Source organism: Stegostoma tigrinum, chromosome 29, assembly GCF_030684315.1.
Source record: "Stegostoma tigrinum isolate sSteTig4 chromosome 29, sSteTig4.hap1, whole genome shotgun sequence".
Lineage (NCBI taxonomy): Eukaryota > Metazoa > Chordata > Chondrichthyes > Orectolobiformes > Stegostomatidae > Stegostoma > Stegostoma tigrinum.
The window spans coordinates 17,435,084-17,449,350 of NC_081382.1; the positions used below are offsets into that span (position 1 = coordinate 17,435,084).

Consider the following 14,267-nt stretch of genomic DNA (forward strand, 5'->3'; position numbering starts at 1 on the left):
CATCCTGAAACAGGAGGGTAAACAGACAGAAATCATTGCCCACATTGGCACAAATGATATAGGGAGGAAGAGCAGCATGGTCCCGCACTGACAATTCAGGGAGTTAGGTCGTAAACTGAAAAGCAGGGTGGTAATCTCAGAATTATTCCCCGTGCCATGTGCTACTGAGGCTGGGAACATAGACAGAGTACAATTGAACACGTGGCTACAGAGATGACTGGGGGTGGGGGCGAGAGTTTCAGGGATATGGATCATTGGGATGTCTGCCAAGGAAGGAGAGGCCGGAACAAGGAGGACAGTTGTACCTGAACGGGAGGGGCACCAATACCCTGGCAGGACGGTTAAATAGTGACACGCAGAAGGGTTTAAACTAGTGGGACGGCAGTGTGGGAAACAAAGCAGCAGGTCAGTAAGTACAGAGACTGGGGATGAGCTTGAGACTAAGGCAAGTGTAGCTAAGAGGAAGAGCAGTGAGAGAGAGGCTGCTGAGCTCAGCAGAACTGGAGGTTTCAACTGTATTTGCTTCAAAATAAATAGTATAACAGGTAAAACGGATGAACCTGAACCCTGGATTAATGCATGCAATGTTTATGTTATTTGTATCACAGGGACATGGTTGAAACAGGGACAGGATTGGAAGTTTAATAATATTCTGGGATACCAATGTTTTAGACAAGACAGAAGAGGAAACAAAAGAGGTGGGAGAGTTGCATTACTGGTGAGGGAGCATATCACAGCTGTGCTGAGGGAGGACACCCTGGAGAGATCTTGCAATGAGGGACTATGGGTACTGCTCAGGAATATGAAGGGTGCAATTATAATGCTGGGACTGTACCAGAGACCACCCAACTACAAGCAGGAGATAGAGGAAGAGCTATGTAGTCAGATTCTGGAAAGATGTGAAAATAACAATATTGTTGTGGTGAGTGATTTTAACTTCCCCCACATTGACTGGAACTCCCTTAGTGCCAGGGAATCTATCCAAAGTAGACAAAGTTGAAGAAGGAAGGCACATGGCTAGCCCCCAAGATTAAGACAACCTGCAGGCAAAGCATCGTTAATAAGAGAATTCTTTAAGGAAAGGCGTGCCATATACATGGTAGTGGGAAGAATCAACACAGCATTGTCAGTATAGCATTCCAAAAAAAGTTGACTATACTGGAAAGGGCTAAAATGTGCAGTGCACAAGATGTCAAATCAAGAGCATCCTAATCCTAAAGTTTATCTTTGTATCCTATAGTCAATTTCAAGCACAATCCAACCATTCCTATGTAAAATGGGAAACATGTGCACTAACATCCAATATTTTGTTTGGCAAGAAAATCATGATAGAAACTGAATACAAACTATTGGAAATGATTTGGCTCAAACTGCCTAAACTAGAATGACTTCTGGGTAAAGTAGAGGAATAAGATTTCAACATCTGCAACAAACCTGTTACACCAACACGTGGCTGCATTCAACACACCAACAATATGGATTGAAATACACCTGCAAGTCTAGAACCCCCAAATGTGAAGTTTAAATCTCTGGTAAGTTATACCATCACGAGATCTGGAAAGATTGCCAAACCTGCGGCATATGTTATAGTTTCTTAGGCTCTTCAACTTTTAGTTATTTTCATCATTTTTGCTGAGTAAGTAATTTTACAGCTAACCTAACTATGTATATAAACATATGTTCTTAGTTTTAGTGTATGTAATATTATTTTGGAGAAAGGGAGATCTGTTATTTATTTACATGAGCAATGGACAAGGTTGGAAATCAGAGGCTAGTAGGAACATGTAATAACGTGAATTACAATTTGTAAAAGTATGGCTTGCACGTCTTTCTCGAGATAACTGGGATTCTAACCAAATTAAATGACAAAATTCATTTTTGGCACAGCTACCAGCTCTTTTGCTGTGATGACCATACAATTTGTAGCACACCTACGAAGGAATGAATAGGAAGATATACGTCAGATGTGAACAACAATGACACTGAGAGATTGAAATTACTGCCAAAGTATGTAGTCAAGAGCCAACCAGCAAATTGATTTATTTCATTATGCTGAATATTTTATTGTGTACTACATGTCTGCAAGTTGTACAAATTATTTGAATAATCATGAAAAACATTAGGCACAGGTGGTTTTGTCTTGGCTATTGTTCATGGATGTTCTGAAAAACAAGAGTGATATTTGGTGATTTAACCTCATTATCTCTCTCTATAAACACTTCACAAGCATCCTACATGAAAACATGATTAAATCAGACACTTGCAGCTCCGTGTAGCTGTCTGTGAACACCAGAGGTCAACTAGAAAGTCACTGCATCTGTTCATAAATTTATTCATTCATACGATGTAGGCAGTATTTTCTGAAGAAGGGCCTAACCTGAAACATCAGCCTTCCTGCTCCTCTGATGCTCCTTGGCCTGCTGTGTTCATCCAGCTCTACACCTTGTTGTCTCAGATTCTCCAGCATCAGCAGTTCCTACTATCTCTGCAGCACTTATTGTCCATCTCTTATTAGATTTGGTATGGGGAAATGCTGCAGTCCATTCAGTATTGGTACACACCCACAATGCTGTTGGAGAGTGTGTTCCAGAATTTTACGTGTCTCCAAGGGTGTTAGAGGCACAAACCCTTGTAATATTTTAAGAAGGTAAGACATTGATCAGGCCACTTTGAGAATACTGTATTCAATTCTGGTCTCCCTACTTTAGGAAAGGCATTGTTAAACTTGAAAGAGTTCAGTAAAGATCTACAAGGATGTTGCCAGGACTGGAAGGTTTAGGTCACAGGGAGATGCTGACAGGCTGGGTTTTTTTCCCATGGACCATCAGAGACTGAGGGCTGACCTTACAGAGGGATGAATAGCCAAGGTCTTAGTCCCAGGATAGGTAAGTCCAAAACTAGAAGCCATAGGTTAAGGTGAGAGGGGAGAGATTTAAAATGGACCTAAGAGGCAGGTTTTTCACACAGAGGATGGTGTGTGTATGAAATAAACTACCAGAGGAAGTGGTCTTACAATTACAACATTTAAAAGGTATCTGGATGGGTACTTGAATAGGAAGGGTTCAGAAGGATATGAGCCAAATGCTTGCACTTGGGACGAGATCAGTTCAGGATATCTTGGCAACAAGGGCGAGGTGGACTGAAGGGTCTGTTTCCCAGCTATATAACTCTAAGTATTTAGATAGGCAACTTGCGATACCAAGGCATACAAGGTTATGGGCTGAGTGCTGGAAAATGGAATTACAATAGCTAGGTACTTGCTTTTGACCCACACATATAAAATAGGCCATAGGGCCTTATTTTGTGCTGTAGACCTCTATGACTCCGTTTTGACACAGTGACAAGGAATGGCAATAATATTTCCAAGCCAGGATGATGAGTAGCTTGGAGGGAGTTTGCAGGCGGTGATGATCCCACGTATCTGCTGGCCTTGTGCTTCCAGATTAAAGTGGTCATGGGCTTTGAAGGAGCTGCCTAAGAATCTTTGGTGAATGTCTGTAGCACATCTTGTAGATTGTATACACTGTTGCCACTGAGCATTGGCAATGGATGGAATGGATGTTTGTGGATGTGATGCTAACCAAGCAGCTGCGTTGTCCTGGGAGGTGTTAAATTTCTAGGGTGTTGCTGAACCTGCACTCATCCAGGCAAGTGGGCAGTATTTATCATACTCTTGTCTTGGAGATGGTGGGCAAGCTTTGGCGTATCAGGGGTTGTGTTGCTAGCTAAGAAATTCTAACTTGCTTCGCAAACTAGCCATCTAGGCAACTGAGCTAACCTACACCCTCTGACTTGTTCTTGTAGCCCATACCTGCACTAATTACAACTAAATTACTGCCAGTCTTGTTGAAAGTAAAGCAATTTGTGCTCAATTATCTTTTGCAAGGACATGGGCAAGCAGATAAGCCAATGGTTCAGTCTTATTCGAAGGACAGCTCTTCCTAAAATCTAGTGTTTCAATAATTAAAATCAAATTGGTTTCTCTGCTTGAGTCCTGGTCGTTTCTTTTCCTAATTATATATTCTTTTTGTTATGTTATTATTATTGTAGGCTGTTGATAAAATCTAACCTTATTTTACATTGATCTTTTCTTTTCCACAGAAAAGCAACACAAGTATTTCATAGGAATTTTTCCAACTGGAAAACCTTCCACAGGAAAATTTGGACAGGGAAATGCATCTTAAAACCATTTTGTTTGGTTTAAATTTTATAATTTGTGGACTTGAAAATGAAAGCTTAGAGTTTGTACTTCATGCTGACAGCTGCAGCATCAGGTCTCAAAATTACCACAAAGCAGATTTAAAAGTAAGATAAAATCCACAATATTTGGAGACTGGGTGTATGCTCTTTAAGAAATATGATTCAACATAGGTCAACTTACAATCCACCTATACACTTCTGGTTTCACCTCAATGGGTATTTAAGGTGGGATATATTTGCAGCAGTAGGAGCCAGCTGGTGAGCTCTGTGTGCCATCGCTTTTGGGGATGGTTCGTTGCATCATGTCCAAATCAGGCATGGACTGAACAGCAGAGGGCCTTAGCCAAGATCAAGGTCCCCAGGGGCAGAAGACCCACTTGCCCAGAGCTGTTGACTGGCTAGCTTTCCTATTGAACATTACTGGCACCAGGAGGCAGTGGCTGGTGCCAGTACTACATCCATCTGAGGCTCAAGGACCCAGATGAGTGAAGGCAAATGGTGTTGTTTGGGGTGGCAGCAAAGGCAACTCTCCCTTCCTGTGGCAGATTGCCTGACAAGATACAGAATGCCTTTAAATGAGGGACCGTCTCTGCAACCGTTGAATCCCAGAAATAGTCCTGCATGGATTGTTTGTTATGCTCCCTGAATAGAAATCTCCCAATTTGCCACTGGGTTAATACCAGCAACTTTGGGAAGAGGCTCCATTAATTGCTCATTTAAGGGCCTCAATTTGGAGAGGGTTGGGAATGCTGTCTACAAGTCTTCCCACCACACACTTAATCCAGGTGGAGATAGTAAAATAGCAGAGTCCTCATCGCCTAATTAAATAGATCCCACCTCCAAATATTGGTCTAGCCTGCAAATGAATATTAAACAAACTACCATGGGGAGATCAGTAAATTCTATCCAGGTTTGGAGAACACGTTCAAGGAAAATATACTACAGTACACATCTTTACAGAGTTATGGGAAACATAACTACAAAATGAACCCATGGCTCAATCCATAAAACCATTGATATATAACCGGAAAATCAATTCACTTAATGTGTAGAGGAGGACGCTGTAAAATATTTTGCTGTTACAAATTCAAACAGTCTTGATACGGGAATGGAGGAAGTATTTTAACTGGAATTATTTCAGAATTTATGGAAAAGAATGGATGTCACTGTGATCTGATAGAAATTTAGTTTGCTTCTAATTTACTAACTTCAGGGGCTGGATAGACTCCAGCTTTAAAGCTTGTCTCATAGATTTTGTATTTAACTTCTCAACTTCAGACTTCCAAGCAATAAATTTCTTTTGTGATAAATTCCAGTTGATGCTTTACTGCCATTTGCTGAACCCAGTCAATAAAAAATTAAAACTATATTGCGTCCTCTAGATGCTTAACCCCATCATTGTTTGTCTCATCAGCCTGTTTGGGAATTTCTTCCCTAAATCCGCAAGTTCCTCTCTTTCCTTTCAGTAAAACCCACCTCTGACCAAGAACTTGATCATCGTTCCCACTCTCATTCTTTGACTTGGTGTCCATACGGCTTGGAATCATTTTCTGTTTATATCTCTGAAATGCTGTGCCATGTGATTCTGTTTTAAAATGCTAAAACTATGGAAATTGCCTTAGAAGAAGAACCTGGTCTCTCACAGATTCTTTCATTTCAATGTTGGCTGTTACTTTGCTGCTATCTCAATAATCCTGTCAATACATATAGCACAATTTGGTAAATGGGCTGAAATAAGTGCACTGTGTATACATTGAAGATGTACAAGAAGTGAGTCCATTTTAGATATTGATGGTATTTAAACGATTTTGACAAGTAATTTCTTTTTTTCTCTTGAAAGTGAGCACTAAACTCCTCAACTATATTTCTAGGATAGCAGATATCACAGGTAAATTGTTGAAGAGCCGGATCACGCTGAAAGTGAACTGGAACACACATGACCACTTCCTCAGCCTGTCCACTGACTACGAAGTAGTTGCTTCACTAATGATAAATTTGCAGTCAGTTCAAATGGGACAGCAAGCTGCCATTTGCTTACAGGGTCTTTGAAAGAGATTTTCAATTAGTTCATCATCCATACTCTTTCCCTGTAACTTTGCAAATTATTTTTCCATTTCAAAGTTAATATTCAATTTCCTTCTGAAAGACACTATTGAAGCTGTTTCCAACATCATTCAAGGTCAGCTGTTATAGAACAGCTAGAATAGTTAAAAAAAACTCAATGGCACCTGGTTTCTTTTCAAATTTACATCCACTGCACAGCGAAACATCTCGCAATGAAAAACATTTTTCCAGATTTATTCATTGTTTTGAAATTATTAAAGTTAATTAATAAATGATTAAGTTTATTTTAGAAAAAATGCTTGCTGAAAGCAACAGTACTTTTTCTTTTCACAACTTTCCCTGTAGATTATCTATAATTAAAATAGTAATGCATAATTAGATACAAACAAATCATTCAGAAAAGATGAAGTCGAGGTCCTGAATAAGGATGTGTAATTTTTTTTTTAAAAAGTTATATTTATACACTGCCGTTAGTGTATTACAAGTTCCCAAAGCACTTCACAGGAATATTATCAATCCAAATTTGACATTGAGCAACATCAGAGATATTGTACAGATGAGATAATATCAATTGCTTGATTGAAAGAGTTGGTTTGAAGCAACATAGGAGATAAGAGAGATATAAAGGTGGAGAAGCAAATGTTAAGGATGGAATTCCAGAGCTTAAGGTCCATGTGACTGAAGCTACCAACATAAGGACAGAAGAAGTAAAAGCAGGAGGAGGCAATTTAGCCTCTCAAGCCAGCTCTGCCATTTGATACATTCAAGGCTGGTCTCATCACAGCCTTAACTCTACTTTCCTGCTACGCTTTAACCTGTTCATAGTTAAAAATCTGTCCATGTTTCTCTTAAATTGGTTCAATGTCATAGCATCCACCACACTCTGGGACAGTGAATTCCAGATGATAGATGCACTACAATGCTGAAACAATCAAAATAGGAAATGATTAAGGAACCAGAATTGAAAGAGCGTGGGTATCCAAAGGTTGTGGGGTTAGGAGTAATCACCAAGATGGGGAAATGCAAGGCTATGAAGGCATGTAGGAAAAAGGAAAGTAAATTGAAAAACAGAAATATTTTGTAAAGGAGAATTTAACACTATCAGCCAGTACAGATAGGGGTGATGGCTGAACAGGGCTTGATGTGAGGTAAGACATGGGCAACAGGTATTTGGACAACATTCACTTTACAAAAGCTAAAACATGGGAATCCAATCAAGAGAGGATTGAAATCATCAAATCTGGAAGTAACAATAAATATTATGAATATGTATCCCGCGTTTCAGAAACACCCCATTTGTGAGGTTCGTCTAGGTCAAAATAACAAAGCAGAAAAGTCTGCATTAAGGAGAAGCTGAATCAGAGTTGAATACATCCAACTGAAAAAGTTACTAACTTTTAACTCAGCCATTCGGTGGTCTGAATTTTACTGTTAGTTGGTTAATTTTCGATTTTGTTGAGTTCCTCTTTGTGAGGCCTCACAATAATTCCCAAAATTCATCTTCTTACCTTTGCACCATGCCCCTATGGCACGCTGTTCATTATATCTCCAGCAATCTTGTTGACTCTCAACTATCCTCTGGGCAATTAGCGATGGTCAATGAATGTTGGCCTAGCCAGTGACCCCCCCACTCTAATTAAATAAAAATATTTTCTTTCTCTCTCTCCCAGCACCAAATTTAAACCACAAGTGTGCACCAGATCAAGTGCTGACAGTCCAGATGCCAAAAGGTCCATGTGGCAGCAACCAAGTAAGAATCACTGTCTATTGCTATGCTATTCTGCCAGTGCGAGTCTTACCGAATTTCATGTCAGGTTATTTTCTCTCTTGAGTCTCCTGCAGGTAACAGTCTCCACAGTCAAGACAGTCGCACTCCCAAGACATCTCCGCCTCTACCTCTGAGGAAGAAACCACAGATCCCTCAAGGATGCACCAGCAAAGCAGCATCACGTACTCTCCACCCACTCCCGCACTAATACGTCGGTGACTACTTTTTCTAGATTAAGTTTGGAGGCACATGCTGGTAAACACATCTCTGCCATAGCCCTTTGGCTGACTGAGGAATAAATGCCCCAGGCTGCTGGCATTTGGAGGTCTGCAGAGACCATATATCTCCTAAGTTCCAGGCAGGACAGGACCCTGTGGCTTCAGCAATTCAGAACTTCATACTAATGCACAGTCAGGCACAGAAGCAGCAGGCAGATTTGTTGGATGCACTGGGCAACCTGAAGCGAAGATTGGAAGAGTATTCTGAAGGACAGTCATTGGACTCGAAATGTTAACTCTGCTTTCTCCCAACAGATGCTGCCAAACCTGCTGAGATTCTCCAGCAATTTCTGTTTCTGTTTTAGATTCCCAGCACCCACAATTGTTTTATATTAACCTCTTTGTTTAACTGTTCATCTCCACACTTTACCCCATGAACTCCAGGCATATCAAGTTATCAAGCCGATCATACAAATGTACTGCCCCCAAGCCAAGGTGGTGCTAACTATTGATGACACATGTCCTCCACATTATCGCTTTTCCCTGCCATGCTTTAGCACCTACCCCACACCACCTTATTGGTAGAGTTACCTCCCTTCACAGCTGTTATCTCCTTTGCATCCCAGAAAGATTCCTTCAATTCCCACAATCAAGTTTTCCAGCTCCCTTACTGCAGCATCAGCCTGTGATAACTTCGCCTTTTGTATTTTGTGGACAGATTCCCCTGGGAACCAGGCCCAAATCGAATTACAGCCACTCCTCAAACTGGTTGCACTGAACCCACAGCATGACCAGGGCTGAAGGGTACCAAAGTGCTCCAAAGTGCACCATTTGGCAAGTGTATTGGAGATATACCATGAGATATACCACAGCTGGTATGTGTCTGATGCCAATGCCCATGGGGATGCATTGGGCACAATTGAGTGTGCCGTAGATGTTGGTGACTGCTGTCCAAGATGGAGGTCAAGAGGACCTTGCAGCAAGCTGGAGTCACCATGCAGATGCTCTGACTTCCACGGTGGGAATTTTCACCATGTAGATTCTGTCCAACATGTGCGAGAATGGGAAAGGGCAGATCAATGAGACAAGATTAACTAACACTGAGGTGTTAGTGAACGCAAATAAATACAAATAGGCATCTTGCTGCTCCCTCGCAAGATTCTCATCTCACTTTCAAAACTTGGCTGGAGAAGGGGGCATTTTGCTTTTGAAGTCAAGGATGCCCTCCCTGCCAATCTCACCCCGTTTTTCCTACTTTCTCACCAACATGGTTAGGAAGATTCTACCCTGTATTTATTCAGTTAATTTTAAAACTTCAGCTTTATTTCTCAGTTCTGATGATTCACACACTTCAGCAATACTCGTAATTACATATCAATTAGCATATATTAATTTGCTTAAATTGTTGAAAGCCCTGTGCTGTATAAATATTCAAATTCCCTTCTTAATTACTGTTATAATGTATACAATAATGATTGAAGTCAACTGGGGAATATTAACAAAACATATAGTTTTTAGAAAGGAATGATTATGCATGGTTACATTTGTAATTCCTCAAAAGGATTTCCTTACATAAACGCTGGCAAGCCTTTGAGCACTGTGAGTGCTGATTTTAAAATATTCTTTGATCATTGCTGCTATTTGTACTGCCACAATTGGGATTGAATGGAAAATGGCCAACTTGGAGGCTTACCTGCTCAGAGAATTTGTAATCCTGGGTTGACCACTGGGTTTCGTTAAAAATAATCCATTGTATTCAGCTGCCATGACCCAAATGTTCTCACTACAGTCCTTTTGTCAAAACTCACTTTATTGGAAAAATTCTCCCCTCTACAGTTCACGTATCTGCTATTTCTTTGAAATGTTCAATAATTTCTATCAAAGCTGGTTGCATGACTATCCATACACTAATCACTTATTGAAGGTCTTATCACATTTAACACAATTAACAAGTAAGTTACAAAGTTTACAACCTAATGATGCAAAGTCAGCATCAGTGCGACAAGTGTCTCTGTGGTCCAATTGCATGTTGTGTTTTGACTGATTTGAGTGACTGCATTAATTTCTACTGCCTGGATCAGAGAAAGAATAGAAAGAAAAGAGGTTAATTTAAATGAAGGAATTAGGTTTCAAATGGGAGTAATGAAGAAAGAAATGCAGCCATTTGTGCAGATTTTTATTTAACAACAAAACAGTGCTGCTAAAATGTTTCATTCAACTTCTTCCTAAAGTCTCACCACAAAACCCATCACCATGTACACTAACAATCTGCTTATTCGCCTAGAACTATCATGTTCAATCTGTCTCCATCAGATTTTGAAAAGAATTATAGCTTTATTATTTTCCATTCTGGAATAACATTTTCTGTCTTGAACTGTGAAAAGTAAAATTGAAAGGAACCAGTAAGAGAAGATGTGTAGAAATCAAGAAGAATTGAGTTTAAATGAAGTGTGGTAAATTTGGTTTTGTGGAGCATGTAAAATAAATGTTAACTTTCTGTTATAATATGTGTGAATTTTATATACACAGACATGCATTGGTTTCAGGCAATCCCTTAGAATTAGTACTGGACATTGCAGCAACTAACTGGCTAACTACTATTGAAAATAAAGTACCTTCCAATGCTTGGTTTTTCATCTTAGTTCCGTAGGAGACAGCAAAGAGCCAGCTGTATCACATGTAAATGTTTGAAGATCGGTTCAGTGTATGCAGCAGTTTTCAGTTTTATGTACTTGTGGTAATTTAAATTTAATAATATAATAAATCTGGAATAAGAAGCCAATCTCCACAATGATAACCATAAAAACATATGTTGCAAACCATCTGGTTCAGCCAGGAAAATTTGCTGTCCTAAACTGGTCTGGCTTAAATGGACTCCAGATCCTGAGCAATGCAGTCAAATTGTAGCTTCTCATCAGGGGCACATTAACAAAAATAAAAATAGGGGAAGCGAGGGTGAGTACTGAGAGATGGAGGGAACTAGTATAAAATGGACTTGAGTGGGGAAATAATGCACTCCAACCCTGAGGGTGCCCACTTTTCTCTAAAGATTTTGAGGATGTTCATGGACTTCACATCCTCTAAGGATACCCAGGCATCAGTGTAGCTGTGGAAGTGACTCAAGCAGTCTGGAAGAGTGGCCCTCTCATGGCCTACTGCTTCGATCTGTTGATAACCACTTTGGCCAGGTCTTCAAGGAAGTCCTCCAACTTGCCCATCTCCCTCCTCACTCATGGAGTAGAACAAAAAAAAAATTAACTTGCTCTGATGTACCTTTGTACCAGGTAGGGTTTGGACCCTGTGAAATAACTCCCATCACCAAGTCTCCTTTTATGTACATATGAACAATCCTTGACTTTGGTAATGTCTCATTCAGAGTCAGGCATCAGACTGTCAGTTTTATCTGTCAGCCAGGGCTCCCTAATTGGACCAGATTAACAGCTCCAATCAGGGAACTCATATACCATGAGGTCCATCTGGCTAACCCATTACAGTCACTACACCCTGGCCTATCTGCCTCAGCAGTAGGGTCAGTCCTCTGGTACTACAAGAACCATATAAGGGCCCAGTTCTCTTTTTTTTGGAAGCCAATTTCCCACTGGGAAAGAAGTTAGTCCTTTAATTTATAAATAAAATGAACATTTTCAGATATGTGAAAATGCATCTCTAGGGTAAGTGGGCCTTGAACCCAGTTTTAGTTGCTAAGAGGAAAGCGTACTACCTTTACAGCTCATGATTCCACAAAAACATGTCATTTATTTATTAGAGATAATGGGAACTGCAGATGCTGGAGAATCCAAGATAATAAAGTGTGAAGCTGGATGAGCACAGCAGGCCAAGCAGCATCTCAGGAGCACAAAATCTGACGTTTCGGGCCTAGACCCTTCATCAGAGCTCTGATGAAGGGTCTAGGCCTGAAACGTCAGCTTTTGTGCTCCTGAGATGCTGCTTGGCCTGCTGTGTTCATCCAGCTTCACACTTTATTATCATTTATTTATTAAACCAGATGACCCATGCCCCTAAGTAAATCAACAAAGAATAAGCACTGACCATTAGGGCATTGTCACTGGGTTAAAATCCTGGAGTTCACTTGAACTGTAGGAATAATTTGACTGCAAGACTGCAGTGGTTGGAAAACGTGATACACTATCACTTTCTCCAGGGCAACTGGATATCAAATAAAAGAAGCTGGCAACAGTTGCACAGTGGGGAACGTGCATTCTGAACAAGAAATAATATTTCAGTGTTCTCTGAAGGTGAAGAGAAAGTTGCTTTCCACCTGGCATTTACTGACAGCAGAGGCAAAACAGAGGCATCCAAATTTCACTAGTGCAAAACTGGGCTGGTATTTCAAAGTTGGCTTGAATAAACTTAATTGATGATCTGATAAACCTAAGCTCTCCTGCAGCAATGCAAAATCAACAAATGTTGATGATCAACAAGATCAGATTTAAAATGAACATGTATATAGGAAACATGTGAATATTTAGGTCCTTACTGAACCGGTTTCTTGATGCCATATGCATCTTGTGAATGCTTTGATACTTGACTGCAAAATTTCTACCAAAGTTTTTCTCCAGTGCAGTTTCAAAAGCAGGAGACAAGATGAATTAAAAGGTGAGTGAGGGAAAAGTGCTACAGAAGCATTTCTGATGCAACGCAACTTGTTCATTAGAATTTCATATATCATGCAACTCAGTCCAAGTGATTGTATGGAATATGCATCTTACTGCTTTTGAAAAGGCTTATTCTTAGATCCTCTTACCTTGAAAGGTGTCTCAAAGGCCTCAATCAGTCCTCCTACAATGACCAGGCCATCTGTAGTTATTTCCATCCCGAAGTAATTTTTCCACCTGACACTTTCGATAAGCTTGCAGTCAACATACACTTCCATTTTATTCAAGGCAACACTAATTGCAACTTTATGCCAATTTCCATCTGAAAGAAAAGAAACAGGAAACCTGTGGGAAGAAGAGCACAGTCACAGTTAGCCACAGAGAGACACCAGAGAAAACATTTTCCATAATGGGGATTTCAAAGGACAGTCTACACCTTCAAATAATCAGCACCCCATGATAATATGTTCCAATACCCAAATCCATTGATAAAATAACTTAATAATGAATCCCACGCTAGTCAAACATACAGTTTGTTGAACATATCTAAGTGAACATAAGTAAAATGATGCAAATATACCATATTAAGATTCCAGAGTTATTGAAAGCCCAGTTAGTATGGTACAGTACGGAATATTACACACTTTATGTAAATTGCAACTTCACTTTTTTTATTGCTGTTGAATGCTTCTAACCCTAACTTCCATAATATGGCACCTTCAGGATCCATTTTTGGTTCAGTTCTAAATTTACATAGAATCACAGAGCATAGAAGCAGACCCTTCGTTCTAACCAGTCCACGCTGAATATAATCCCAAACTAAACTAGTCCCACCCACCTGCTCCAGGTCCATATCTCTCCAAACATTTTCTATTCATGTATTTGTTCAAAAGTCCTTTAAACGTTGTAACTGTACCCAGATCCACCACTTTCTCAGGAAGTTCATTCCACAAACAAATCATTCGCTGTGTAAAAAAATTTGCCCCTCATTTTAAAAAAAATCTCTCTCCTCTCACCTTAACAATATGTCCCTAGACTTGAAATCCCTCATCCTAGGGAAAAGAATAACTACTATTAACTCTATCTGTACCTTTATTATTTTATAAGCTTCTGTAAGGTCGGTTCTCAATCTCCTGCACTCCAGTGAAAATGTCCCAGCCTATCCAGCCTTTCTTTATAAGTCAAATCTTCCATATCTGGCAACATCCTGGTTATTCTCTTCTGAACGCTTTCCAGTTTAATAAAATCCTTTCTATTACTGGACTCAGTATTCCAGAAGAGGCTTCACCAATATCCTGTAAAACCTCAACATGACTTCCTCAATTCCTCTCCTCAAAAGGTCTGAACAATTAAGGCAAGCATGCCAAATGCCTTTTTAACCACTTTGTCAATATGTGATGC

General features: G+C 40.0%; 1 protein-coding gene across 4 annotated transcripts in view; it reads right to left on the reverse strand.

Annotated features, from left to right (window-relative positions):
* Positions 1-14,267, reverse strand: part of LOC125465535 (collagen alpha-1(I) chain-like) — a 335,639-nt gene that overhangs the window by 197,576 nt on the left and 123,796 nt on the right. For all 4 annotated transcript variants that reach the window (XR_007250272.2, XM_048559169.2, XM_048559168.2 and 1 more), the window contains one exon: positions 13,016-13,211. Coding sequence is in view for 3 of the 4 variants with exons in the window: in XM_048559169.2 (XP_048415126.1) it covers positions 13,016-13,211 (196 nt within the window). In the remaining variant the exon portion in view is untranslated. The remainder of the gene's footprint in view (positions 1-13,015; positions 13,212-14,267) is intronic.